This window comes from Chionomys nivalis, chromosome 23, assembly GCF_950005125.1.
Source record: "Chionomys nivalis chromosome 23, mChiNiv1.1, whole genome shotgun sequence".
NCBI lineage: Eukaryota > Metazoa > Chordata > Mammalia > Rodentia > Cricetidae > Chionomys > Chionomys nivalis.
In genome coordinates this window covers 16,891,732-16,919,045 of record NC_080108.1, presented here as the reverse complement: position 1 = coordinate 16,919,045, position 27,314 = coordinate 16,891,732, and the positions used below count along the sequence as shown (strand labels likewise).

The 27,314-nt window shown below is 41.1% G+C and overlaps 1 protein-coding gene across 1 annotated transcript in view; it reads left to right on the top strand.

Annotated features, from left to right (window-relative positions):
- Agbl1 (AGBL carboxypeptidase 1) overlaps nt 1–2,685 on the top strand; it is a 661,380-nt gene extending 658,695 nt beyond the window's left edge. Inside the window, exon 23 of the mRNA XM_057756658.1 lies at nt 2,463–2,685. Within this exon, the coding sequence (XP_057612641.1) occupies nt 2,463–2,685 (223 nt within the window). The remainder of the gene's footprint in view (nt 1–2,462) is intronic.
- The last annotated feature ends 24,629 nt before the right edge of the window (nt 2,686–27,314 follow it).

The window sequence follows — 27,314 nt, the reverse complement described above, 5'->3', positions numbered from 1 at the left end:
TGTATAGTAAAGTAGATATGAATTTGGTGGGGCATGAGCTATCTTTTAATTTCAATTAAATTGCAGCAAGCTCTGGTCCAAACAATTTAGTAACTATCTGAGATTGCCATTTAGAGGGGAATTTTTCAGTAAGGGAAAAAGTTATCCAAGGGGTCTCTTAGCAGCAGTTATGATGAATGTGTTAATAGAAATGTCTCATTTTCTTGGATGTTGAGAGCATGAAAGATTATAAATATAAGGAGTTGATTGTATGAGTAAAATATTGGAGAGGCATCAAATCTGATGTATGTATCTCAACAGGATCAATTTATCAACTCCACTGTAGTAGGAGGCTCTGAGTTTGTGATTGACTGGAGCCATCTCTTCCTGGAGGACAAAGCCTTTGTACGGTAAACTGACCATGTTTACTCCTGGAAACTGAACCCCATTTGAAAGTCCCCTCCATTATCCCTCTGATATTCGTGTTCCATTAAGGAGCAGTGGAGAGCTGCAGCAATTTGGAAATAGGGCACATTTTATGGAGATTACTAGCAGCATGCATTTGTTTGCAATAATCAGTGCAGTAACATGAGTGGGAAGCAGCATATTTAAATGCATAATTTTCTTCTGTACTGTGCTTTGGTGACTTCTGCATATCCACATCAGAGAAGTGGAGTTAAATTTTGTTGACTGACATCACAGGGCATGCTGTTAGACAGCGTCTTCGTGTTTCTTCACTAGAATTCACCTCAACTCCTGTGATTTCTTTTTGAGGGTTTTCTCCAAAGTCCAGTAGCCAGGATTTGAAATCAGGCTCTTGATGCTTTATGGCACTGCCACCACAGTACCTAGGGTGACAGCCGAAGAGTCTCAGACACTCAAGATTCTAGATGAACAGAAACTACCTTAGAGCCAGTAGCTTTTCCTTTCCTTTATTCAATGGCTTTATTACTGCCAATTCCATCTGTAAAATATAATGGCCACTTAATGCAACGGGACTGTGCAAACAAGGCTTGTATTTCTTTCCCCTTTTCTCCCTTTGCTTCTTACCAGACCTTCAGTTCAGGCAGCAGAACCTGTGGAGAGCACTGGGGAGCTCAGATCAGTCAGTAAACAATTAAGAACCTGGCCTGATTCATTTCCTGAGCTAACGTGAAACCACGCTACTGATTACCCACTTCCATTGTTTATGGAGAGGCAGGTGGATGAACAGTGCTGCCTGATTTATGAAGTGCTTGCCTTCTATAAATCACAGAGTAGAAACCCAGCATGCTGCTAATCCTAATTGGTTAAGTCCTAAGTAGGGAGTGATTAGAAAGTCTTCAGGTATCTCATGCAAATGAGGGCGATATATAGCTGCTTAGGAGGAAATTCCCTCAGTTCACAGTACGCAGTAAAGTCTTGGGTCCATTGCGGCTGTTCCCTCTTGTCTCTTGCTGCTCAGCCCCTGGTGATTACCCAGTTGTTGATAAATTAGAAAAAGGGGTTAATAATGCAGAAGTATCAGCATAGGGGAAACAGGATGCTGTTTCCTTGCTTGCTATTTATTAATTTCTGTCTGGATTAATTTCTGTTTCCAATAAACCATTCATCATGATGTAGGTGAGCTATGTGAGTCCCACAGTGTGATTTGGTAGAAGGAGTACCATTAAGTCTAGGAGTTCTCTGTACTTTGATTCATTCCTACTCTATTTGGGTGGGGACAGAATGGCATCTCATGCATTCAGCGACATCCTTCTGGGTGTGACCACATGAAGCTTAACCTGTCTTGAAAGTTCTACATACACCAGACTGTCTACATCATCTGGATGAAAATGTGCTGACGGACAGCAAAGTGCAGTTTTAGTTGGCAGAGGAAGAAAGGAATCCTAAAGACTTTGAATGGTATCCTGATTACTCTCAAGGGAGGAATTACAGAGGGAGAGGTGTGACTGAAAAACTTAAGGGAGGAATGAGACTTGAACTCATAGCAGCTGGGGCTGTCTGTACATAACCTGCAAAGATGAAGCCAGTTCAAATTCCAGTGTGTGTGGGAACTCATGTGCCCCAATCCTTGTTGAGGAACTACTGGAGTTGATGGTTACTGGAGAAGGAAGAGTCGGAATTCTTGTGAGTGTGGTCTCTCTTAGGCTTCCCATGGTTCAGTGGAGAGCCCCACATCCATGCACAGACAGGCAACACAGGTTGATCTTATTGGGTTATTTAGAAAAGGAGAATATGAAGAGTTGGAAAGAGTTTAGTAGGGAGTCTGGGAGAAGTTGAAGACGTTAGTGAGAAACTCTCAAAGACTAAATTACAACAATACTCAGAAAGGAGGATTGGCTACCTGCTTCTTCCATACTGTAACTTTTCTTTTTCTGGCTAACTTATCTTTTCCTTCCTCCTCCACTCTCCGCCACCCTGTGCCTCTTTCCCTTTTCCTTTGTGCTTTTCCTTCCTCTCCTCCCTCATTCTTCTCTTTGCTTGGAGGAGATGAACTACAGGGGCAGTAGCAGCAGCAGCAGCAACAGCAGCAGATCCTCTGAGGTTGATGATGAACCATCCTGCTTGGAAGAAATCGACTACACTGCAGATAGCAGCTCAGACCCAGAGCACAGCTTCGCTGAGCTGGATCGGCAGATACAGGAGTGTGCCTTTAACAAGGATGAAGAAGAGGAAAAAGAGGAAGGCACAGGGTGGAGAAGAAGATCTGTTCCCCAGTCCTAAGGTTCAGCACCAGCTCTGTGTCTCCAGCCACTGGACTAATGGCCATCACATGGCTTCTTTACTATTAACATATATATAGTGCCTAAGCCAATAGAAAAGCTAGTTGGTGTGGGCTTAGCCATCCTTTTTATTGTTGTTGTTCTAGCTTTACCAGGAATAGAATCTGGATATGTCATAGATTTTTATATATACAGCATGCTATAATTTCACTTATAATTGGACGTAGGTGGTGGTTTCAGGATTGCCTTGGATCCTCTTTAGACTGATCTCAGCTCTCCACCAGACCCCGGCCTCACAGCAGGAGACTATAACCAGAGAAGAGGGCTTCCTTTCTGGGTTCTTAGAAAGAGTTCTAAGCAATTCATTTATCCAAAATAGGATTAATTTCTCAATACTCTACCATTTGAGCTTGCAGCACAGACATGACTTAGACCCTAAAAGGCTTGGCAATTCCTCACGTCCTGGGTGACAAACACAAAAGCATTGGAGACTAAGTCACAGCAAGTATTGCCTTTGATGTTCTCTAACAATGTACATTTTACAGAGGTTGGAGAGGCCAGAAGCTGGGCTCTGCAGTAAGCAACATGATCACTTCTCTTCACAGATTTTACATTTGTACCTCTTAAGCTGCTTAAACATAATGGAGATAGAAGGTGTGCTGGGAAATCCATACATTATGGAATCAGACAGACAGATGTGCTTCATATTTTACATCTGGCAGTGGCTTGTTCTGAAAGCTTAAGCAAGTGATTACCTCTCCCTAAACTTCAGGGTTTCTCATATGTGCCATGGGAATGGACATATCTATATCACAAAGTTATGGTAAAGATGAAATGAAATCATATATGAAAGTGTGCAACTTGGCACCTGACCCTAACTCACAGCACATTTTTCACCCAGAACAGAGAATTCTATCTAAGTATTTGCAAAGTTATGAGCAAACAATCTCTCGGGTCTGGGGTCACAGGATTGTAATGTATACTTTCCTGGAAGAGATATGCAAAGGAAGCCACAGATGAGAAGAGCAGAGGAGTTGGGGAGGCTTAGCATAGGGGTACATGGCAGAGGGACTTTCGGCACACAGAGGAAAATAGCTTTGAGACTGAGCTGTGTAGTAAAGAACACGGCCACTTGTTGGTTCCCGGCCGCTTAGCCCTGTATTAATCACACAGAAGCTACATTAATTAAATCACTGTTTGGCCCATTAGCTCTAGCTTCTTATTGGTTAACTCTTACATATTAATTTAACCCATTTCTATTAATCTGTGTATCAACACGAGGCCGTGGCTTACTGGCTAAAGTTTCAGCGTCTGTCTCCTGCGGGGGGTTACATGGCATCTTTCTGACCCTGCCTCCTTTCTCCCAGCATTCATTTTAGTTTTTCCCTCCTAGTTCTGTTCTTTTGCCCTATCACAGGCCAAGACAGTTTCTATATTCATTAACCAATAAAAGCAACACATAAACAGAAAGACCTCCCACACCAGAGTTGTGAGATGAATAGGGCCCTTGAGAGAAAGCCCTAGAAACTCTGGGATGCAAATAAGAAAGAAAGAGAAGATGGTGTAAGTGACATTTACCACACATGTGCCATTCATATTTTGTTAGGATTGGATTTGACTATGGAAAAGGAAAATGACAAAATAGTGGAAGATTTCATAGGTGCTTTTCTTTCATGTGGAATTCCATGTGTGAAGATTACTTGGAGCCGCTGCTGTAGATACTTGATATCAGAGACCCAGAGTCTGCTACTTCTTCAGATGTCTAACTCTGAAGTTAGAGGTGGAGCTTCACTTCTTAGTCTAGGATGGCTACAGAAGCATCAGCCTTTGCATCTACATCCTCCATGTCAGCCAGAACAACAACAAAATAGACTGTGCTATCTACCCTTCAAAAATTTACACAAACATTTCTACTTAATTTCAGCCAGAGAGCACACAGGTGACTATGAAGGTTTGTCTATCTGAGACAATTCCTGACATTTGAATTTTTATTTGTTTGTTTATTTGTTGAGGGGAGCTGCGGGCCTCTTCCCATAGCCCGGCTCCCGGCCGCCTGGCTAGCTTATGCCCTGAAATAACAACATACAAACTGTATTCTTTTAAACACTGCCTGGCCCACTATATCTAGCCTCTTCTAGGCTAATTCTCACGTATTAATTTAGCCCATTTCTAATAATCTGCATAGCACCACTAGGTGTGCTTACCAGGAAAGATTCAGCATGTCTGACCTGGCGGCTGACTGCATCGCGTCTGCCTCTGAGAGGAGCTGCCCTGCATCTGAGCTCGCTTCCTCTTCCTCCCAGCATTCTGTTCTGTTTACTCCACCCACCTATCTTCTAACCTATGAGGCCAAGCAGTTTCTTTATTAATTAACCAATGACCTTCCTCCATCATTTATTTTTCAAGACAGGGTTTCTCTGTGTAACAGTTCTTGCTGTCCTGAAACTCTCTTTGTAGGCCGGGCTGGCCTTGAACTCACAGAGATCTGGGATTAAAGGCATGTACCCCCAGTGCCTGACTGACATTTGAATTTTTAATACAAAAGAAACAGACAATACTGCATATTTGATGTTAACTGCCAAAGATGCATTTTATAATCTGTTCAGCAACTCTGGGTAGTTTTCGAATCATTTAAATAATAACAGAGAAAACTAAGAGAAAGCCACAGGGCAAGATTCTGTCAAAATTTAGCGCTAACATGTAGAAGAACGGTATGCCCCTTGCAATTTAGAGAATTCACAACATTGGTAGTCTTTCACTTTTACACTTTTATTTCAAATTCATGCTACATCTCAGGAAAGCCATCCTTTCAATGAAGAAGTGCAGTGTTCTGTAATATGCATATGAAGTTTATGGGAGGAAAAACCAGGAAGACCATTCAAATTCCAGGCTCACAGCATCTGTTACCATCTCTTGTATTCACTCTTGTATTCATCTTTCTACCTTCCCACTCTCAAAGAGGAGGTCAAAGAAATTGATCCTGGATTTCCATTGGCTTTAGGAGTGAAAGACAGAATCCTATCGAAATATAAAGTCCAGAAAGAACAGGGACAAGAGTGACTTCCATCAAAAACTAGCACACCAGTCTTAATTAGTTCAGGATTTAGTTTCTCATCATCTAACTCAACTCTGAATGACCAGGGCAAGGTGAGCTTCTAAAGGGAGAATTTAGAAAACCTCCTGGACATGGACCACTTATTGATCTATCTGTGCAAGGGAGGTATGGGAAACATCTATTATACACTGTACACTCCACTGAGTTCTGGGAATACAGGTGAAAGATTGTGTCTTTGAGTTCAAAACTCATTTGCGATGTGTGAACAATAAACATTTTATTTTATTGTGTTGTTATGGACCGTGGTGAAATTACACAAATGATAAGATGAAAAATATTGCCTCTAATACAGATATTTTTATTGGAAAGATTCTATGGAAAGAAGATAATTATTACAGTTACTATTGAAAGGTATTCATGAGTTCTTAGAGAATTAATAAACGGCATGCTAAGAAATGAGGAGTATGTGTTCAAAGTCCTATGATAAGGTTAGAGTTGGGATAAAATGATCAGCATGACTAAGTTAAAGGTTTTATTTGTAGATGGGGAAAGGAGGAACATGTGAAAAGATGAAATTGAGAAGGAAGGTGATAATCAGACTGGGCAATATTTGACATGAGTTCATGAAGAGGTTGAGTCTGGTTCTGAATGTGGTAAAGGGATGGCCATTTCTAGCAGATGCTTGCCCACCGAGTATGAATCAATGCCACTGCCCATATGTTCATGAATACTCTGTGGGCATCCTCTCCTCTTTGGCTGTTCACTGGTTTGAGAGTGACACCTAAATGTATCAACATGCTTACAGGGCAGAACACATGGTGTAGAAAGGGTGAATGTGGTTTGAGAATGTTGAATATTGGAAACCTAAGAGACACTATTTGGAGGGAGTTTCTTTAAATAAGAGGTACAGCAAGGAATTGAAGTTCATTATCACTCCTGTGCATGCACACACACACACACAGAGACATAGACATACACACACATGCACACACATCCATACATGTATGTGTATGTGTGTGCTCTATTTCTTGACTCATGAAGTTCTCCAGATTCCTCTTGGAGGGTGTAAACCCTTCCATGGGATTCTTTCTCCAATGTGACTCCCATGACCTGATGTGACTTGCAAAGATGACTTGATTAGCAAATTGCTTGCTGCACAAGCTTGAGAATCTGAGTTTTGGATCCCCAACATCCATGTGAAAAGCTGGCTGCTAAGGTGCACGCCTGGAAACCCATGATGGGGAGAGGCAGAATCTGGCTGATAGTTGGAGTTTAATGGCCTGTCTGTCTAGCCAGTCAGTGAAATCCACGCTCAGAGAGAGATATTGTCTACATTAATAACATGGAAAGTTATTGAGAAAGACATGTAATCTGTTGACTTTTGGTCTCCCACATGTGTTCACATACATGTACACATGAAAACAAAAACAAACAAAAAATCATTCACATGAACATACATACTCATATACCACACCACGAATCAAAATAAAACCCCCTTGAAATTTACCTTTGGCTCTATAAAATCCTTTTTGATCCAAATTATGATTTCTCTTCTGTGTCCATATCTACCCACAAACATGAAACATACAAACATATACATATAAAATGCTACCTATCTATATTATAATATCAAGATAGATATATATTCTGTCAATATCTGTATATCTTTTGTAATACAGTTGGCACTTACAATATGATTTAGATATCTTATGAATAACTCCATGCGCCATTGAGCAGTGACCTCTAAACTATACAGTCCAGCTACCGCTTTGCATCTTTCTTTGTGCACAGAATGCTTTCTTACACGTTGAAGGATTCCAAACTCTTATTACTGTCCCAGACTCAGCTTCTAACTGAGATATCCAACATTCTAATGAAATCCCATATGTTTTCCTTGAATCCTCCCACTGGCCATCTCAAATCATAATTTGTGTTACAGAAAGGACACTCGATTTTGCATAGAGGACATTTATCAGGAGCACAGCATGCTTCTCAGGCTGCTGGCTGCCCTGAGGCCTGGTTCTTCTACAGGAGAGCCTAAGAATGGGATGATGGCCTCGTTCTTTGTGCATGATGTTAATGTTCAGATAGCACATGGCAGATAAAGGGACAGCATCTGCCTGCCCCTAGTGACTGCATCATCCATCCAAGTGCTACAGATACCACATTCACTTTGGTGAGAACTGTCCATGTATGTGGCACCAACCTAGTTGCCTGGCCACTGGCAATCCCATTGATGATAATTCAGCATCCCACAATTTCATCCATTGCCTCCCATTTTTTCTGAGCTGCCAGAGAAAGGATTCTGAGTCACCACATCCATTTGAAAACAGTCTGATCTCTGAATTATGAGATCGTATTGAGGGCTGCCAGCACATGTAAGGAAGCAATACACCCCAAAGGGAGGTGAAATCCTCCTGCCCAGCTTCGCATTTGTCAGTTTGGAAAACTTAGCCGTGGAATGGATTTCGTATTCCAAGAGGAGCCTGTTTCTACTGCCAAGAGCAGAGGCTTCCAGGAAAACCTGACATAAGTCATACTTGTTAGAGACTCGGCACAGTGACCCACAGGGTTGATGTGAACATTTGGATCCACATTAGACTGATGGATTTACTTTGCCCTGCTGGTACGCCTCACCCAGAGCCTACCAAAGGCTCCAACCTTGGAAAGACACACAGCCAGTAGCTGGTACTCAGCATGAGAGCTTTTTGGGCAACGATAATTCATCAGGCCGGGAACCTGCTGTTGTCTGCCTAACAGATGTCTCCTTTTGTTTGTGTTACAGTTTGGCTTTTTGGAAGCCCAATGGATTCTTAATAACAAAGTGTTGTTTAGAAAAATGGTGCATGGTAAAGGGAGATTTTGAGATAAAATGTATTTTAGTGCCTAACTGTGCACTGATGTATAAAGCTTTAAAAACTGTTACTTTCTTATCACAATGAGCATGGCATTAAACTTGAACTCACTATATTATAGGGGAAAAAGATTGGGTAGGAGTGAAAAGAAAGAGGAAGGGAGGGAGGGAGAGAGGGAGGGGGAGAGAGAGAGAAAGGGACAGAGAGAGAGAGAGAGAGAGAGAGAGAGAGAGAGATCGAGAGAGATGATTTGGAGATGAAATAGAGATAGACTCCTTGGATCGAAAACAGGATTCCTTGATGTTCAACACATAGCATAAGCCAATCTCTAAGTGTGTGTATCTTTTGGGTCTGCTTGTTTACAAAACAAAATGACTTCTTTCCTTGGAAGAAGGCACACAATGAATATACTGACCATGCTTGAGTCTCATGACACGTGGCTGAGGAAAACCCACTATTCTCAGTCAGAAGAATCTTTTATGGTCTCTAGGGTTCTTGGTGGGTTAAAATGGCTTCATGGGAACAGACAAGGATTAAGACTACCCCTAACAAAGAACTAAACTCAAAGCATGCTTCTTTGGAAGCATCTGGTTGAGGTACTGAGTGTGGCCTTGGTCTCTCTGTGTAAGGTAAACCAGGGCAGTAAGTTCAGTTCTGAGTTAGGTGTGGAAGGAAGAAGGAAAGCCTAATAGTCCTGCATCTAAATCCAGGGTATAGAAGCTAAAAGCATAAGCTTTCCTGTTTAAACTACCAAGGTTGCTCCTGAACTTCTGACTTAGAAGGCCTTAATCATGGAAGGACGTGGAGGAGGCACCCCCTGTTGTGGTTGGCAAAGGGACCTCTATTTTCAAACAGAAATCTCTCCTTATAGGGGAAATCTTAGTAAAGGAGAAAGTTGAAATTTGTTTAAGAGAAGTCAAGAACTCCCCACTTAGGGGTTCTCCACTTCACCAGAGGAGATGAACACACGTGGGACCACAAAGATGAGTGAATATAGCCGCTGTCTATGGCCAGCTAAGACCATGCTGTGTTATACCTGTCTTATCCTGGCAGATAAGTCTTGTGGTGGTCATGGTTTAGGTGAGTGTCAGGGAACAAAGATTGCCAGACACTGTCTAATACGATCCAGGAAGTGAGAAATACAGAAAGGCTGACTCCTCAATGATCCCTCAAACCTACTAAAGCCTGGAAACAGCCCCCTCGCTTCAAGAAAGCATGTTCTCATGTAGTCTACTGAGGTTGCAGGGCAGGCCTGGCCACAGGGAGGGTGTTCAGGTGTTTTGGGTTGAGCAAAGGAGTAGGTCTTGGTGGAACAGCAGCCAGTGGATGGTGAGGGTGAGGGCACAGCCTGGAGGCAGGTCTCTGACCTGTGTTTGGGGGGGGTGATGCTGGCAATTATCCCCCTGGGTGATGAACTGACTCTTTGGAGCCTATTTCTTATAGTGGAATCCCTTGCTCAGCTGCTATATAGCAGAGAGGGCCTTGATTCTGCCTCAAGTTGGTATGCCAGACCTGTTGACTCTCCAAGAGAGGCCTTACACCCTATGAGGAGTAGATGGGAATTAGGATGGGGGTTAGGTATGGGGGCAGGGAAAGGGTGGGAGGGGGAACTGGGGTTGGCATGTAAAATGAAAGAAAAAATTAAATAAAAAAGAGTGTGTTCTTCATGGTGCTTTTCAAGACCTGGTAAAAATAAGAACAATTTGTACCCAGCATCTTAATGAAGCATCTCAAGTTCAAATTTACCAAGTTACAGGTCTGATTACTCCCCGTCTCCCTTCACCTAAACCTCTATCTCCATGTTCCTATATAATGATGCTCCTACCAAGGGGGACTTCTGTCTCCTTGTGCCTGATGCATGGCCCAGGTTCAGAGCTCTTTGGGAAATGGAAGGGCCAGGATGTGTGGTTGAGACTGAACCCAGCTTTCCTGTGAGTATGGCCACTATGCATTCTCATTGTACCATTTCTAACACCAACTTATGCAACCATTTCTTCCCTCCTGTTATCTCCTTTGTCATTCTGGTATCTGGGCAACCAGGTTGAATTTAGAATGAGACATATCCTTTCTTCCCATTAGTGACCTCTTATGATCCTGTGCAAAGAGAATCATCCTTGATTCCCTTTGGGACCCTTCCTGATCCAGTCAGTTTGTACGTTTCTGGGATTTGTCTCTGAACAAAACCCCATGCACCATAGGCCTAAATGGACTTTCCTCCAGGAAGATTTTTTTCGGTTTCTAAATTTCCATAATGTCTTGAAGAAATCTGAATAATGCTGCCGTGAGCTCTTCCTTCCTCACGGCACACTAATTTTTTTTGTGGGGGGAAAAGAAAAGATTTGTTCACTAACTTCATTTTGTAGACCTAGCACCAGTGGCTGAGATGTGATGGGTTTACTCTAATTATGCATTAAAGGATGGAGATGTTAATTTCCATTGCCAAAGCCTCCTGAGAGCGACATCCTGAGAATGACTCATTGCCTCAGTAACCTATTAAACATTGTTAGGCAAACTGTTGAAAAGTAGAACATACACGTGTCCAGCACTCAGAGCAGTAAAGAAGCATCCAGAAAGGGGGAGAAAATGCCCCATCATAGCCTGTAATTTTCAGAAACAGGTATTGTCTCTTTTCCTCTCGATGGCCTGTAGAGGTCAGAAAAGGGCCTTGTTTTTCCCATCACTGACTCTCCTTGTCCCCATTAGAATTCGCCTGGGTACATATAATTAAGCCAGCCGAGGCTCCACACATAGGAGCGGAAACGCATTGCCTTTAATAAAACACAGTGTAAAACAAGTTTAGATTGACTTCAGCCTTGTTTATTCTTGCACACTTGTAATACCGGTCGGTATATTCCCAGTCAAAGAGATCATTGTCCTGGGAACTGAAGCATGTCTCTTCAGTGCTTCTGCTGCCAGTCCTAGCAGGCAAGCTGCAGCAGCTTACTGCTCCTGACTCATTGCAAAAAAAAATTAACAGGAAAAAATTTCTTAAGGGGGACTAAAGGCAATCACAAAGAGAAATTAATGTGGGCTTGATGCAGAGCACTGCCATGGATGCTTTTGTCATTTTGCTTGATTTTTTTTTTTTGTTTTTTTGTTTTTTGATGAACACAAGTAGATTTGTAATCCAGAAAAAAAGAAAAACATTTATATACAGGCATTGTGATGAAATTCATCAAATGAAGGTGGTGTTATTTGGGGGAATTTCGGAAGCCAAGATGTCATTACATAGCTTGTTTCCTGGGGCTTACAAAGAACATTTCACAGGAAGTCTAAAAGACAATATTTAGCATAAGGTTGACCTGTGACTATGCAGATGAACTTTCCTTTCTCTGGATCTCAGTTTCCCCTTTGAAAACTGAGGACCTGGATGAGCTGGCACCTAAGGTCACTTACGTTTCTACCATTCCCTAGCTCTGCATCGGGTGCCCTGCCGATAATGGCACACAGAGGCTGCAGGCTGGCTGGGCCAGGGAAGAGGCAGCGGCAGCATGAGGCGGCTCACACTGGTGCTCTGTCTGGAGAGGATGGATACTGGAGCTGGACAATGGTCCTTTCACAGCTGAGAGTGATGCCCTTGACACCCTGCCAATGCCCAGCAGAATAAGAGCTTCCGAAACCAGGGCTAAAAATAAACAAAGAAATAAAGTGACAACATAAAGAGGAAGACGGGAAGAAAGGGGCAGGGAATTGAGTCAGCAAACTGGTGGAGAGGATAGGGAAGAGTCAAATTCATTTTCATCTGCGTTTATTGGCCTGTTAGGTGGCTGGACTTTTAGAATTCAAAGTGCTGTGGATGATGTGTCTGATGCCACCCTAGGGGTGGGGGCAGAGGGCGGAGCAGAGGCATGGCTGCTCTCTCTGGTCCATTTCCTTTCTGTGGCACAGTTGGCCCTTCCTTCTCGCTGTCTCTTTGTTGGTTGTTCAAAGAGAGAACTCTTACACAGTCCTTCTCCTGTCCCTGGCCTCCTCCTGGGTCCTGGCCAGCTGCCCTCCTCGACCTTGTCTCTCAGCATTTGGGGCCCAGCTTCCTCTTTGCCTTTCTGTAGCACACACGGGATTTCAATCAAAACGACTTTCAGATCTGATTGTTTGGGACAGGATGTGTGCAAGAGGGTTGGGGAAAGAGAGCTCATAGCTCTTGGGTCCATTTAATGTTCCGGCCACTCTGCACTTTCATGTGGCATGCAAAGAGACAGCCAGCACTTGACATCTGCAGGGGAAACTGGACCAGTTCTCTCTGCAAACTCGGGTAAATTCTAGTCTCCCTTTCCGAAGGTGCAGATCCAGATCTGATGGAGCCTCCCCTTCCCCAGAAATTTGCGTAAATTTAGGTGTATGCAAATGGGAGCATGACTGGACAAAAAATGCATTGCTGTCCTGCTGTGCCTTACATAGTAAATGCACATACATTTGATTTTTGGAATTGTGTGTTGTGTGCTAGCAGAAAAGGAAAGGAGAAAGGGAAGGGAATTTTCTTAATATGGCTGGCAGATCAGGAAACTCTGAGAGATCCTGAGCCATGAAAATGTAATGTAAAACATCTAATATTTAATTCTAAATTTCTTATGTGGGAAGGTCTCACTTCATCCCATATCTAGGCCTTGAACTTGTCAGTCAAATTCTACTAGGTCCAAAAAAACCCAGCTCAGATCTAAAGACATCTAGAGTGGATGAAATATAAGAGTGCTCCTTTTGCATGAAAATAAGAGAGACCTCCAAGGAAACCCAAGCAGAAACAGGAAGTTTGACAACTTTGCTTCTAAGAGATTAGAGTTCGGTTTTATAATGCTTTTAGAAATATGATAAAGCTTTACAAGAAATTCTCTCCATTGGCCCATCATGGATGAAGTCTTATTGCTCTAAGAGTCCAGGAGGGAGGTCACTATTGTTATCTCGCCTACAGATGATGCAGCAATGGAATTACTCTACTGTGCATGTTAAGTGTCTGCTAGAGAAACCATGTTAGGATCTGTAGTGAGTATGCTTATGATCCCCATTTTCCACACAGACCAATAATATTGTAAAGAATGCTCTTAAAGTCCAAGGAAGCCTGTTTCTCTGTTATTTTTTTTCTCTAAGGCAAATTTGCTTTCATGTTCTTCAAATTCGCTTAGAAATAAATCTTATTTTCAAACTTTGTCAAGGTCTATTATTTCCCCATGTACCAATCAATCTTGACTTTTCTTGTTCTTCCCTTCTGTATTTCTAGAGGAAAAGACCTGGTGACCTTTTGATGAAATTCTCCAATGAGTTGATGGTGGTAGAAGGTGATGTGGGTTGGGAATGTGAGAAATCCATGGCGCGCTTCCCCTCAACAAATGTTCAGAGCAACATTTTAGAAGATGAAAATTAATTTCAAAGAGAGATTAAGTAAATATCCTAGAAGGATACAGTCCTAACCACATTTGGGTTGGGATAAGCAACACGTGCCTTAGGATTCCTTCTGTGAATCAGCAAATGATTTCCCTAGGTTTCTACTGATAATGCCTGCGGGTGCTTCATGCCCTGGATCACAACACCAGCTCATCTGGTGCTGAGGCTTTCTTTGGATTTCTATTTCCAGCAGCTCTGGCAGAGGGTTATGGCAAGTCCATTTCCCCCTACACTCAGATCTGTTTTGCAACATAGAGTATCAATTCATTTCAAATGACTTTTAGTTTGTTTTGCAAGGACAAAAATTCCTATTTCTCATTCTTAAACAATGCCTGACTCTCAGCTTTACTTAACTTCTATTTATCAGTTCTTATGTGGGCCAGCTTCTTCATGGAGTTGGGTCCACTCAGCAAAGAAGCTCAGAATTAAGACTCAAGTCAACTTTATCGCTCCTCTATTGTAATGGATTTCCATGGAGGGTGATGTATGCAAGTGATGACCTAGAAGGGCAGTTTCCCTGAGCCATATTTTCTCTTTTTTTCTGAATATTCTTGCTGGATAGTTGAATGCCTTTGTTAGTGTCTCTTCTAAAGTGGCTGTAAGATTGCAGAACCAGGACAGACAAGGCTCAAAATGTAGTCAGAAGCCAACACTCAAATCCTTCAGGATCATTGATAATTTTACCTACTTTAGGTTCTCCCACTCATTACTGCTCTCGTCTGTCTGTCTGTCTCTCTGTCTAATAGTTGTGGACCAAGATGTGAGCTCTCAACCTTTCCCTTACTCCATCATCATGGATAGTAACCTTCTGAAATAGTATAAAAATTAAACACAAATTTAATTTTAGTCATGGTGTTTTATCATGGCAATATAATAGTAACTAGGCAACCTTGACAAAAAGGAGGGGGATTATATGAAAGCAGACCTCATTGACATTTATTTTTATGATTTTGTTCCTGCTAGACAAAAACAGTGTAAGTATTGGCCTGTATGGCTGGATCCTCGCAATCCTATAAGGTGAATACTATTATTATCCCCACTGTCCAGCACATTAAATCTGAAAACTGAGGCATGGTGTTTTGATGCATTATACACAGCTAGTCCATTTTAAGTCAGGATATGAGCTTAGGTTTATACTAGATTTCTTAAATGTGACTCCGTTGATCTATCTAATCTTGTATTTACCTTCCACACATGCTGGGAGGTGAGCATGGCCAGGAGTAGTCAAGGATCAAGATAAGATACTGATAGAAGTTTGTGGGACCTGCGTAATTCAGACTCCCTGCAGCTATCATTTCATCTGAAGCCCCATGCAATGTGTTTGCATCTCCATTTGATTCTCGATCTTTTACCTAGTTAACCAAGATACATATATTCTCTTACCTATCATGTTCCTATTTAGTTTCTGAGACCAGGTTTCTCACTGAACTGAGAGCTCACTAACAGGCTAGGCTGGCTGACCAGAGAGCCCTCAAGATGCTCCTGTCTGTTTCCCAGTGCTGGGATTACAGAGGTGTATACCACCATACCTAGCTTCTGATGTGAGCGCTGTGGATATTAACTCAAGTCCTCTTGCTTACTCAGCAAGCACTGTATTTCCTGTGGCCCCCAGGCCGAGAATGCACACTCTCTTACATTGCACTCCCCTTAGGTATCCCACAGAAGAAGGAATATGCTAAAGTTTGAAAGTATAATGAAAGGTCTTTAAAAGTATTTACTTTACTTTTAATTTATGCATGCGTAGGTCATATGCACAGGTGTTTTCAGAAGCCAGAACAGGATGTTGATCTCCTGAAGTTGGAATTACAACAGTAAGCACCTGACATGGGTGATGAGAACTCCTTTGGAAGAACAGCATGTGCCTTTAACCTGCTGATCCTTTGCTCCACCCCACAAAGTGCTAGACCAGTGCTCATATTTACATGAAAAACTGACATTAAATGCGTAGATATTCTACATGGACCTACTTAAAAACATCTTATGCTCAGTTACAGAAGAAACCGGGTTTATTTTATTATCTTCTAATCTATTTGCTGGATCACATTATTCTAATTTGGGAAATGCAGTTATAGAGTCAAAGACATACATATTTACAATTAGAAACTAGGAATAGAATGAACTAAGAAATATGAATCTGTATTTATTCTGACAGTAGTTTTTGGTGGGGCCTACTCTTCCAAAACTATAAAAAGGTCACAATGGAAAATCATGGCTGAGTGATATCACCAAAACATAACAAAAAAGAATCATCTAGAAATCTGAAAGCCAAGTAAACACAAGGCATAGAACTGTCAATGCTGAGTAATTGTGGTCATAAATTTAAGTGCCACAAATTATACCAGTAAGTGTCACAGAATATCAAGCATGATCAAGAAAAGGAATGGGAAACCATTTTTCATTCATTATCTAAAATTAAATAAAAAGATTGTATAATGAAGCAATCTAGGTAGAAAAGAGGAAACCAGAGAAAGACCTCTAGGGATTAATGAGAAAGATTAAAATGCAAACAGTGAAATTCAGAATAAACAACCGAGACACAAGCAAAGCCTAGGGAAGGTAAATAGAAGCACTATGAGCCATTTGATGCTGAGGACCACTGCAGACAGCCTTGGTAATCAAGAGGGGCCTTTTCCATCTGCCTAGGTTAGTACGTGACAAGAGAGGCACAGCAAATGCTGAGGGTTGTCACCCAGAGGACCTTCCTGAGGAGCCACATGTACAGGCCAGAGGGTGGAGGCTGGCTGGGTGGAGAGAGAACACCAGGAAGGCGACACTATCATAACTGCTGTCCCTCATCCATATTTTTCCTCTTATACTAGATAACTTTCAAAGTATAATAAATAAGTAGAAAGGGTAACTAGATCTGTTGAATTACGTGGGCTTAGGACAGATTAAAGTGAATTGGCAAGACAGTCTCCTTCAGTTGTCTGCATGATGCATTAACTTGACATTCAAAGATCTTTATACTCCAGCCCGCCCTGACTGCCTTGCTGTGCTTACCTGCAAATGTTCAGGGCCCAGGTGCAAGATTACCATCCAAATGGGTCTTCTTCCATTTCAAGAGTCTCTCCAGCAGGGTCTCACCTTCTCACCCTCTTTGACTATTTATTCTTCTCTTCAAAAACCAGTTCAAATCTTAAATTGCCCTCTAATCTGAATGTAATTTGTAAGTCCTCTCTATTCTTCCATCTATGACCTCTTACAGCATTTATTATGCAATTAACTATGTCCTTTCATGCTCCATTAATTGGCCATTTATCTCTTTCACTGTGGTCTGATATTTCACATGTGTCTGTCATGTGTTGGAAAGCACACTGTTTACCACTAAAAAAAAAAAAAAGACCATGGCATTTTATAATATTGCTCATCACTGCAAATTTCATAGTTTTACTTTGATTACTGAATTATTGCCTATAAATGCTCAATATAAAATTTACTGTTAAATATTATTTTCCATATTTTACTAATGAGATAAAGAGAATTTAGCAATGCTAAAAACTAACCCTAAGTTGCATAGCTGATAAGTAGCACAATAAATATATGAAGGCATGTGAATCAGGCAAAATATTCTCTACTTTTCCTACTATTAGACTGTTCTGCATCATCTTTGTAGAAAGTAAACCAAAATAAAAGACATAACCTATACAAATAAAAAAGGAATTCTCCATAATAGTATCAATTATTTTAATTTCATTTGTATATTCATTTTATGGCAATACTTCAAAAGCAAATTAAATGTATAGGTGGATTGTCTGTTCACAGGTGCTGATGTAACCACCTGCTAACCCCCGTCACACACACACACATGGGTGCACATACATGAATACAAACACATACAGAAACACAACTTTTTTCACCATGACAGATGAGCTAGTAAGTACTGCTCATGGTTTTGCCTGAAAGGACACTTCTGTGCCAAAAGCACAATGAATGATCTTCATTGCCAAGGACATGGAGAACCTTTAGTTCCATTCAAGGAGAAAAGTGTGTAATTTTAACAGAATGTGTCAAAGCTCAATTGCATTGCAAGCATGCCCAGAGCTTATTGATTAGGCTTATGGTAAGCATATTGCTTTGAAGCAGGGCCCTGCTAGTAGAAATATTAGCTCTGAAGGGACTCTTCTGTTGAAAAACTCTGTGTCCATTCGTGTATTAATCATGATCCTGGGAAGTAAAATGAAGGGATGGGTGCTCAGCAGGCATGTTGTTTGTTCAGGTTCCCAGCTCATTCTCTATTCAGGCAGAGAAACATGACAGCATTGCAACTTACTAAAGAGGGGGAAGCCTGGCAACTGGAGTGAAAGCTGTAGAGGGGACACCAGTTTCAGACTGGTTCCCTGGATAACTACACTCTTTAGCATCATGTGCATTGTGATCTGTGTGCCTGATGAGAATCACAAAACTTCCCTGTGTTGTGACTCCTCACCCTTCAGTACTTCTCTATGAGAGTTACTTGAGTGTTTTGTTAAAACAAGGATGAGCCCATTCTTGGAGAGTAGTTCATAGCCTGTAACAAAGTCAAATAAGATCCATTTCTGTCAAGTTCCCAAGTTATATTTGTAGGAGGAGAGGGTGCTGCTTGTTCCTCCCGGCCATCCAGAAACAAAATAATCACACAGAAACTGTAGTAATGAAGTCAGTGCTTGACCCATTATCTCTAACTTCTTATTTGCTAACTATTACCTATTAATTTAACACATTTCTATTAATCTGTGTATCACCATGTGGCTGTGGCTTACCAGCTAAACTTCCCGTGACTGTCTCCAGCGAGGCTACATGGCTTCTCTCTGACTCACTTTTTATCCTCCCAGCATTCAGCTTATTTCCCTCTGCCTAGCTAAATTCTGCCCAGCTATAGGTCCAAAAAAGTTTCTTTATTCATTAATGGTAATCACAGAATACGGAGGGGAATCCCATATCACCTTTCCTTTTCTGTTTAAATAAAAAATGAAGTTTTAAACTTTAACATAATAAAATTACATATAACAAAACAGATATCAAGCAAGAATTATAATTACGATATTTCTATCTACTTTATGTTTTCTTATAATTAAGAAAAACTATAATTGTAACTATAACTATAAATTCTTCAACTCCATCAAAGACTCTAGAAAGACATAATATTACCTAAGTAAAGAGGAGGTACATTGTAAACAACTTCCAAAACTCTAGAATTGACAGAGACTTCTTGCTTCCTGCCAGTCACCCAAAATTCTTCTGTACTTTTGGGGCATCCATCTTTACCCTACAGGGCCATAGTATCCAGCAGATTTTTCCACGAAGCAGGAAATTTCAAAGACAGTTCTGCCTATATTGGCAGTTTGTCAGTCACTTTCTTCTGTGTCCTGCAGAATGTTCTCAGACTCTTTCATGTAGCAGAAACCCTGAAGGATTGTGTCACCTTTAGACAAGTTCGGCAGTCATTTCTCTGTGGCTCCTGCATATCCAGTTCATGAAGCAGTCCAGGCAAGAGCAAGTTCTTGACCAAATGGCTAACCAACTCCATAAGCAGCCTCTTCAATGCCCATCTTCCTCTTGAAGTAATTGGTGCTGCCAGGAGCATATGTGTCTCACTGTCATGAAAAGTCCTAAATTCTTAAAGCATTTTAAATGCCATATTCTTTAGTCTTTGAAAGGTTTAAAGAATCTCTATTTAACTGAAATATATCTAGAAAACCTAAATAACATAACTACAAGCTAGACTATTATAGATGATTATCTATTAACCTATATTTCTTAATTATGCATTACATTTTAAAATAAGCTGCACAGACAATATCTTAATCAAGAGCAGAAATACACATATAACAAAATTGACCTTGAAATTTTATCAATAAATCAATATCCATATCAATGCAAATCTCTATAGTATATCCCCTTTAAATGCAAATAAACATTTATAGACAATATTTGAGAATATGGGCATCATTGTCTCCATACTTCTTCCTGTATTGAGGGACGAAGTAATTTTTAAGTGGTGTTTAAGGCAACCTTTCAGGTGTTCTTGGTCCATCAAACCATATTAGTCTGGAAGCAATCCATAGATTTTCATTATCTTGTAGACATCAGAAGGGTGTGTGTGTGTGTGAGAGAGAGAGAGAGAGAGAGAGAGAGAGAGAGAGAGAGAGAGAGAAAGAGAGAGAAAGAAAGAGAGAGGGGGGAAGGGAGGGAGGGAGGGAGGGAGGGAGGGAGGGAGGGAGGGAAGCAGGCAGGCAGGCAGGCAGATTCCTCCTATTTATTAGTTCAGTATCTATAGATTTCCCAGATTGGAAATGCTAGGGAAAATGTGCAGACTTTTTTCTTGCCACTATTTCTTTATTATAGTTCAGCAACTAGTGAAGCAGTGTTTGTATGACATTGAGATAAAATAAGCAAACTAGAAACAATTTGAAGTACACAGGACAATATATATGGATTATATGAAAATATAAGGGACTTAAATATCCTTGACTTTTGACATATGACATATATTCCTAGAATTATCTCCTGTAAATATCAAGTTATATCTGTCTATTTTCTTATTCATCCATTCATTACTTATTTATACATGTATTTATTTATAGGTTATGCATTTAACTCTATGTACTTTTCTCTATATAGTTAAGCACCAATCAATAAATATATATAGGGCTATGAACTCAAACAAGGAGAAACTGGCACGATGAGATCCCTGTAGGAGCCATTTAAATTAAGAATTATCAAGACAATGATTTATTTAGAAGCATTTTGAGACTTCAGAAGGCAATTGAGGACTTTGAAGGATGCTATGCAAATAGAAACTATAAACATGCTGAGTCCCTGTGTTACCAGAATCTATGTTGAGGAGATAAAGAAGTCATATCCTGAGAACATGAGCCATAGAGGAACAGAAGCAAAGAGAGACAACGACAGAACATAGCCTCACGTGGGATGGCTGGAGAGAGCCTGTCTCTTGACATGCCTTATTTGCAAGAGTTGCTGGCCCTGTCTGACAAGCTCCTTTTCCTTTTGACATAGAGACCCCAAACTTCTTCCTTGGGATTGTTGAAGAGTGGCATGGTTATTGGGGGGATGTCTTAGGGCTTCTTTTGCTATGAAGAGGCACCACGACCACAACAACTCTTACAAGGAAAAACATTTAATTGGGATGGCTGACATTTTCAGAACGTTAGTCCATTATCCTCAGGGGAAAAAAGTATGGCAGTGCGTAGGGAGACATGGTGCCAGCAGAGGTCATTGAGAGTTCTGCATCTTGCAGGCAATAGAAGTGAACTGAGACACTGGGTGGTATCTTGAGCCTATATGAGACATCAGTGCTCACCCCAACAGTGACACACTTCCTCTGACAAAGACCACACCTATTCCAAGAAGGCCACTTCTTCATTGTGCCTTTCCCTTCAGGAGCCTCTTCTTTCAAACCACCACAGTGGAGCTTACTAGCTTTACCCCACTTAGTCTCCGAGTACGTCAGAAGCTTGACTAAAGGGAAAGAGCAAGCATCTTAGCAATGAGCATGCACTCTTCCTTCTCTGACTTCCTTTGCCCACACGAACCATGCATACTTTGTGCATGGCTGTGTAATTTAAATCTCTCATTCAACTACTTAGACCACACCTCCTTCCTATCCCTAGCCTAACTTCTCTAGTCATATTTCCTTCTACCTTATTTAAACGAATGAAACCTAATACTTCTTATTGAATGGATAAAACTAGTCAAGTTTATTCTCACGATTCTCCTGTTGAATTAGATGACCTATGTTAAGACATACTGATATATGATTTTTCTACTGTTTATTCCAGCGTTAGTCATCTCCTCTCCAAACCCTACAATTGCTTATGCTGGTTTGTATTAATTTCATTGTCCACATCAGGCCTCGAAAGTCTCTTCAGAAGAGACAAGTTGACTTGACATGAACAGCAGTAGTAATCAAATCAGCCCAGCATTTTTCAGTGGAATAATGCCACAGGCTGGGACACTTTTTCACTGCCTGCCTTTTCAGTTGGAGTTTAGAAATGTATCAAAATTATTACCAAGGAAGCATCTTTTCAATACGTTCTCCAGGTCTCTGGCAAATTCTCAGTGATCTCTAGCTGTGTTTGATTCTTGTTATGAACCACATTCCTTGAATGCCCAGGTCAAAGTTGAATGTTTCCCACCGTTTTTCATGACCTTGAATCGTGCAGCCTGAGAGAAGCAACTAAGCAAGAAACATAGCCAGCACTCAAGAAAGGGGGAAGCACTTTGAAAAGATGTGAACTTTGGGCTCAGGGTATAACTCAGTTGCCAGAGAGCTTGCCTAAAATTCATGAAGCTTAGTGGTGCCTAAACCCAGAATGGTGGTACAAGCCATTAATCCCACTGCTCAGGAGTTAAAGGCAGACAGATCAAAAGTCCAAGGTTATCTTTACATATATAGTGACTTGGAGGCCAACCTGGAATATATATATGAGACCCTCTAAAATACACACATACACACACACACACACACACACACACACACGGAAAAATGAAAATAGGATTATGTTATAGCATGACGTTCCTCTCAAATCAACAGCTAAATGCCGTGAGTTTTCAAAATATTAGCACTCCTAAATATTACTGAAGAGTCTGGACTTCTTGAAACAGGAGTAGATCTGGGCTTTTGTAAGATATTTCAGCACTGAGTATTGCTGGCAAACTCCCAATAATAGCCTTCTTTATGGTCATTGGCATTCATCTCTGGCCTCCCACTGAAGTGCTATATATCATATTCACAGATAAACAGGGCATGCTCCCTGGACCGTGTAAACTAGAAAGCGCCTGTCTCTGGAGCTTGCATACCTGCCTCTTTTTTCAATTGTCTAACCGCCCTCTGGCCAGCTAATACTTCAGTAAGCGGAGGCAAAGGCATTTGTCAAATGGCTCTGAAACTGAGCCGCCCATGCCCTGCCCTTCCCTCACCATTTCTCTTTTCTCCCATGCCTGCCTACCCACGAATTCCACAAATCTGGCAATTGGTTGTACCCTGAGTGCGAACAGAAAAAGCGCAAATAAATCTCAGGTAAAAATGTAGTCAGTACATGCTTACGTCCCACTGCACAGAAAAGAGGACATGGCGCTAGGAAGGGAGATGGGAGACCTTGGTTCTTGTTCCAGTGTAGACCCTGGCACTAGTTGCAGGCAGGTCACCAATCTCTGAAAGGACGCCAGAGTGAAAAGCAAGTCCGCTGCTGCCTTCTGCTTAGTGTAACTGTGGACAGAGGAGAGGTGTATCAGTCTGTTTCCCACTATTACACAAACAAAACTTTAGCCCGAAAATCGATGACTGGAAGCGGTCTAGTGGCAACCAGTGAAGAAGAGGACATTCTGTTGGGGATATTGCTTTGAGTGAAAGGAGAAAAAAAAAAGACAGAGAATGTGACCTCTGCAATTCTTAGTTAGATGTAATCTGTTCAGTTTGATATCGGAGCTTAGTGAATGCTTTCTCTGATTGCAAAAAAACCACATAACTTTCTTTAAACAAATAAACTATTTCTTTAAGAGTTTAAAAAAGAGAGAAAAAACAGAAATATTAAAATATTAAAACAAAACAAACCCACACAACATCACACATCTATTGCTATGTGCTAGCTGTTCCTTCCAGAATTCACCAATCAATGACACAAAATGAATGCAAGCAAAATCCCCAGGTTGACATACTAAGAGTTGCCATAAAAAGCCACACATAAAAGGATAAAGTTTTTCATTGAAAAATATTAAGGCTTAAGTGATCAGTAGCGAGTTTTTGTTACCATTCCACTAATATTCCATATGCTAACGAGACTCCTCTATGTGATTTGTCCTGCAATTTGAAAGTGTGAATGCATGGCGGTAGGGGGATGGGATAAAACACTCTGAATTCTATCGGGAAACATTTTCCTGGAGTTATTTGCTTCTCATAACAAGCCACTATCATCATTTATAACCATAACCCCAAAGGCATCATGGTTGCCTAAATATATAAACAAAATGAAATGTACAATTTGCAGGCTCTTTAGTTGAAGCCTTTAAGAAGCTGGAATGATTTAGGAGGATAAAGGCAGTAAACATAAAAAAGCGATCCCATCTAGACGTGTTTATTAAATGCCTATTTGTGGTTCTGCTTGGAATTCTAAAGGACAAGACAAATGTAATTGCAGAATCATAGAACTGTAAAGCTGAAAGGAATTAAAACTGTATCTTTTCTTGCTTGCATGGTCTTACTGATGGAGGAACTGTGGCTAAGAGAGGACCAGCTACCTAGGCACAGCTGGCAAGGCAGGGCTCAAATCTAGGCTCCCAAGACATAGCCCAGGGTTCCCCATACCTTCCCCCCAAAACCTGTTTATATCAATCTCTCTCTCCAAACATGCCATGTAACTTTTCCCAATATAGCGCACGCAAAAAAATTGATAAAATGTTAGAGCAAAGATAGACACACATATTAAATGTGGGTTCTGTTAGTGTGTTTATAGTGGGGAAGCATCATTGATGAGGAGATAATTTGTTCAGTAAAGTGCTTGTTTTCCATGTGTGAGGTGCTGAGTTCAATATCCAGAACTCACGTAAAAATTCCAGGTGTAGTGGCATGTATGGAACCCTAATTCTGGGGAAACAGCGTCAGGCAGTTTCCTGGGGTTTGCTAGCCAGATAGACTGGCCTACTTAGCAACGTCTTGGCCACTTGGAGAGCCTGTCTCAAAGAAATGGTGGATGACATCCAAGGAAAACCAGCTGAGACTGTCTTCTGTCATGTACACGTACACACATACACATATGAGCCTAGCACCTGTGCACATGTGTGTACCTTCTGGACACACATGAGCATACGGACACACACATACACACAAACACATGAGAGAGAGAGATAGAGAGAAAGATCTATTCAGAATATTCTTCTTCTGATGTTATTATTTGATTAAAGCCAACAGTCCACTTCTTTCAGTTTCTGAAGGAATGGTGTGTCAGCAAGGAGCTGTTCTGACAGTGCATAGTACATGACTGCCTAAGATGCCTTCTCTTCCCTGCGTGGCAATGTGGATTTGCCTGAAACTGGAGGCCAGGGAATTGTTAGGAAAGAGACTCACCCAGAATAAATCAAATCACCAGGCTTTGGAGGCAAACAATGAGGTCACATGCAGTCGGCCCCAGGAGGCAAGGACAGGACTGCTCCTTGTGGTTTGGTTCTCAGTGTCGTATTTATTTTTCAAAATTGCTTTACAGTGACATCAACTACGGCACACTCCACATTCCACCACTGTTTTCTGTATAATAGCCCATTATGAAGGCATTGCTGAAGGCAGAAATTAACCTTTTAGAGAAATTTCCTACCATTAAGACTAGGTGCATGAATCCAGACTGATTTTCTTTCTGATGGGAAGATGTCTTAGCCAGCATTTAAATGCTTGTAAGAAATGCTTGTGTAGGAGGACCTTCCCAGTGGAGACAGAATTATTAGTCGGGCTATGGTCTCCATGGTGATTTTTTTAAAGGCCAAGTTTGAATCAATCTTCTAAATATTGAGGTATAATTTGTGAATGTGCAATTGAATGAATAATAATAGAATTATCAACAATATAGCATTAGCTTTAATTCTACCATTTGAGATTTTTATACAAACTAGTCTGCAAATGACCTTCAAGCTAGCCTTGAAATGTGGTCTTAAGAGTGTTTCTTCCTTGATTATCATAGTATATTGGTTGTCAGGTATCTATCTGTCACTTTTGGTATATCTGCTTCATTTGCATAGATTTTTGTATCCCACTTCCTAACTCTGAATCCTCTCTAAAGCTATCACCTAATCCCTTATCACCTAACCTCATGAAAGTACTAAAATCATCGGCTCTCCTGCCCTGGACACTGATGTTCTGGAAAGAACTCTGGTTTGAAGATAGATCTCGGATAGGGCTTCTAAATCTGAAAAATGCTGTGGTCTTACTCAAGTTCTTGGGCTTATCTTTCTCATTTACAAATAGAACAAATGAGACACTCTTTCCTATGACTTTCCTCATTATGTTTGACTAGAGATGGCACTTTCCAAAGCAAACTGATTCAGCCGCCAGGAATCTCTTTGTGTTCTGGTCTTATATTAGAGTGTTATTACAGTTTGCATCCACTTCCCGCTTGTGATCAAAATTCATCATTCCAATAAGCAGCTACAGGCAGATCCAATCTTGGGGCAGGGAGAAGATACCCTATTTGTCTGCAGGCTGCAAAGGTTCAGAACCTGATTGTTTCCAGGACAGACTCAGAATTTCAGCTGCTATTCCTTATGCTCTGGCCTCAAGTACCTCAAAAGTGGTGGCAATGAGAAGAAAGTTGCATGGCTCGTCATTGGCTAAGACTAATGTAATGAAGCAGTCAGGGGTCACCCAAGGGACAGACCAGGATGAGGGGCTCTAAGAAGAAGGTGAAAGAGCTTCTGTGTGTTTATGCTTCTTCCCTCTATTGCCATGGGTTTTGGGTCTTCTTTGTTTTTGTTTGCTTCGTGTGTGTGTGTGTGTGTGTGTGTATGTGTGTGTGTGTTAGCCCTGAGTGGTCTCAAACTTAAGTAGTCTAGCCTTGAACTAAAGATATCCTCTTTCTACCTCCTAAAACTGAGATTATAGCTGTGTGCTGCCATATCCTTGTTATGTAATCCTTGGGAGATGATTCAGGGGTTCCTGCATGACAGGCGCGCACTGTGCTGCCTGAGCTACAGCTCCAGGCTTGAAATTTTAAATTAAATTTAAATTTCATTTCTTTCATCATATTTTGTTTATTTGCCCATTTATTTCTTGAGACAAAGTCTCATATATCCTAGACTGGACTCCAACTCACCTTTTAGTTTAGGGTCTGAACTCCTGGCCCTCTACTAGAACCTTTTATGCACTACAATGACAGGTGTTTGTTATTGCAGTGAGAACTTCTTAAGAATCTACACATGTAAAAAGTAGGTAAAAATCGAATATCTACAAAGTTCATATCACTTGTTCCTTTAGTCACACAGCCTCACATAGCTAAAATAAATATGTATTTATTATAAATATGTACACGCACATATGCACTATGTATACATGGCGAGGAATCAAATGGCTTCATTGATAAGATTATACCCTTTGGAGTCAGCTAACACAGAGATTCAAACAGCACCTGTCCCACAGCGTACAATCTGGAACAAACACTACCATGCTGTCATTCATCCTTATTTTATGCTTTTCCCTGAATGGAGGTGACGAAAAGAGAAAGCTCCCTGCCTGCATGGGCAGCCTAAAGAAGCCCCACACATATTAACAAATCCTCTTTTAAAGCTGTGTTTTGGCAAATTGTGACTAGGGGAATGAAGAACACAGTAGCCATTCTGGAAAGTTCTTCTCTTGATTAAATCACC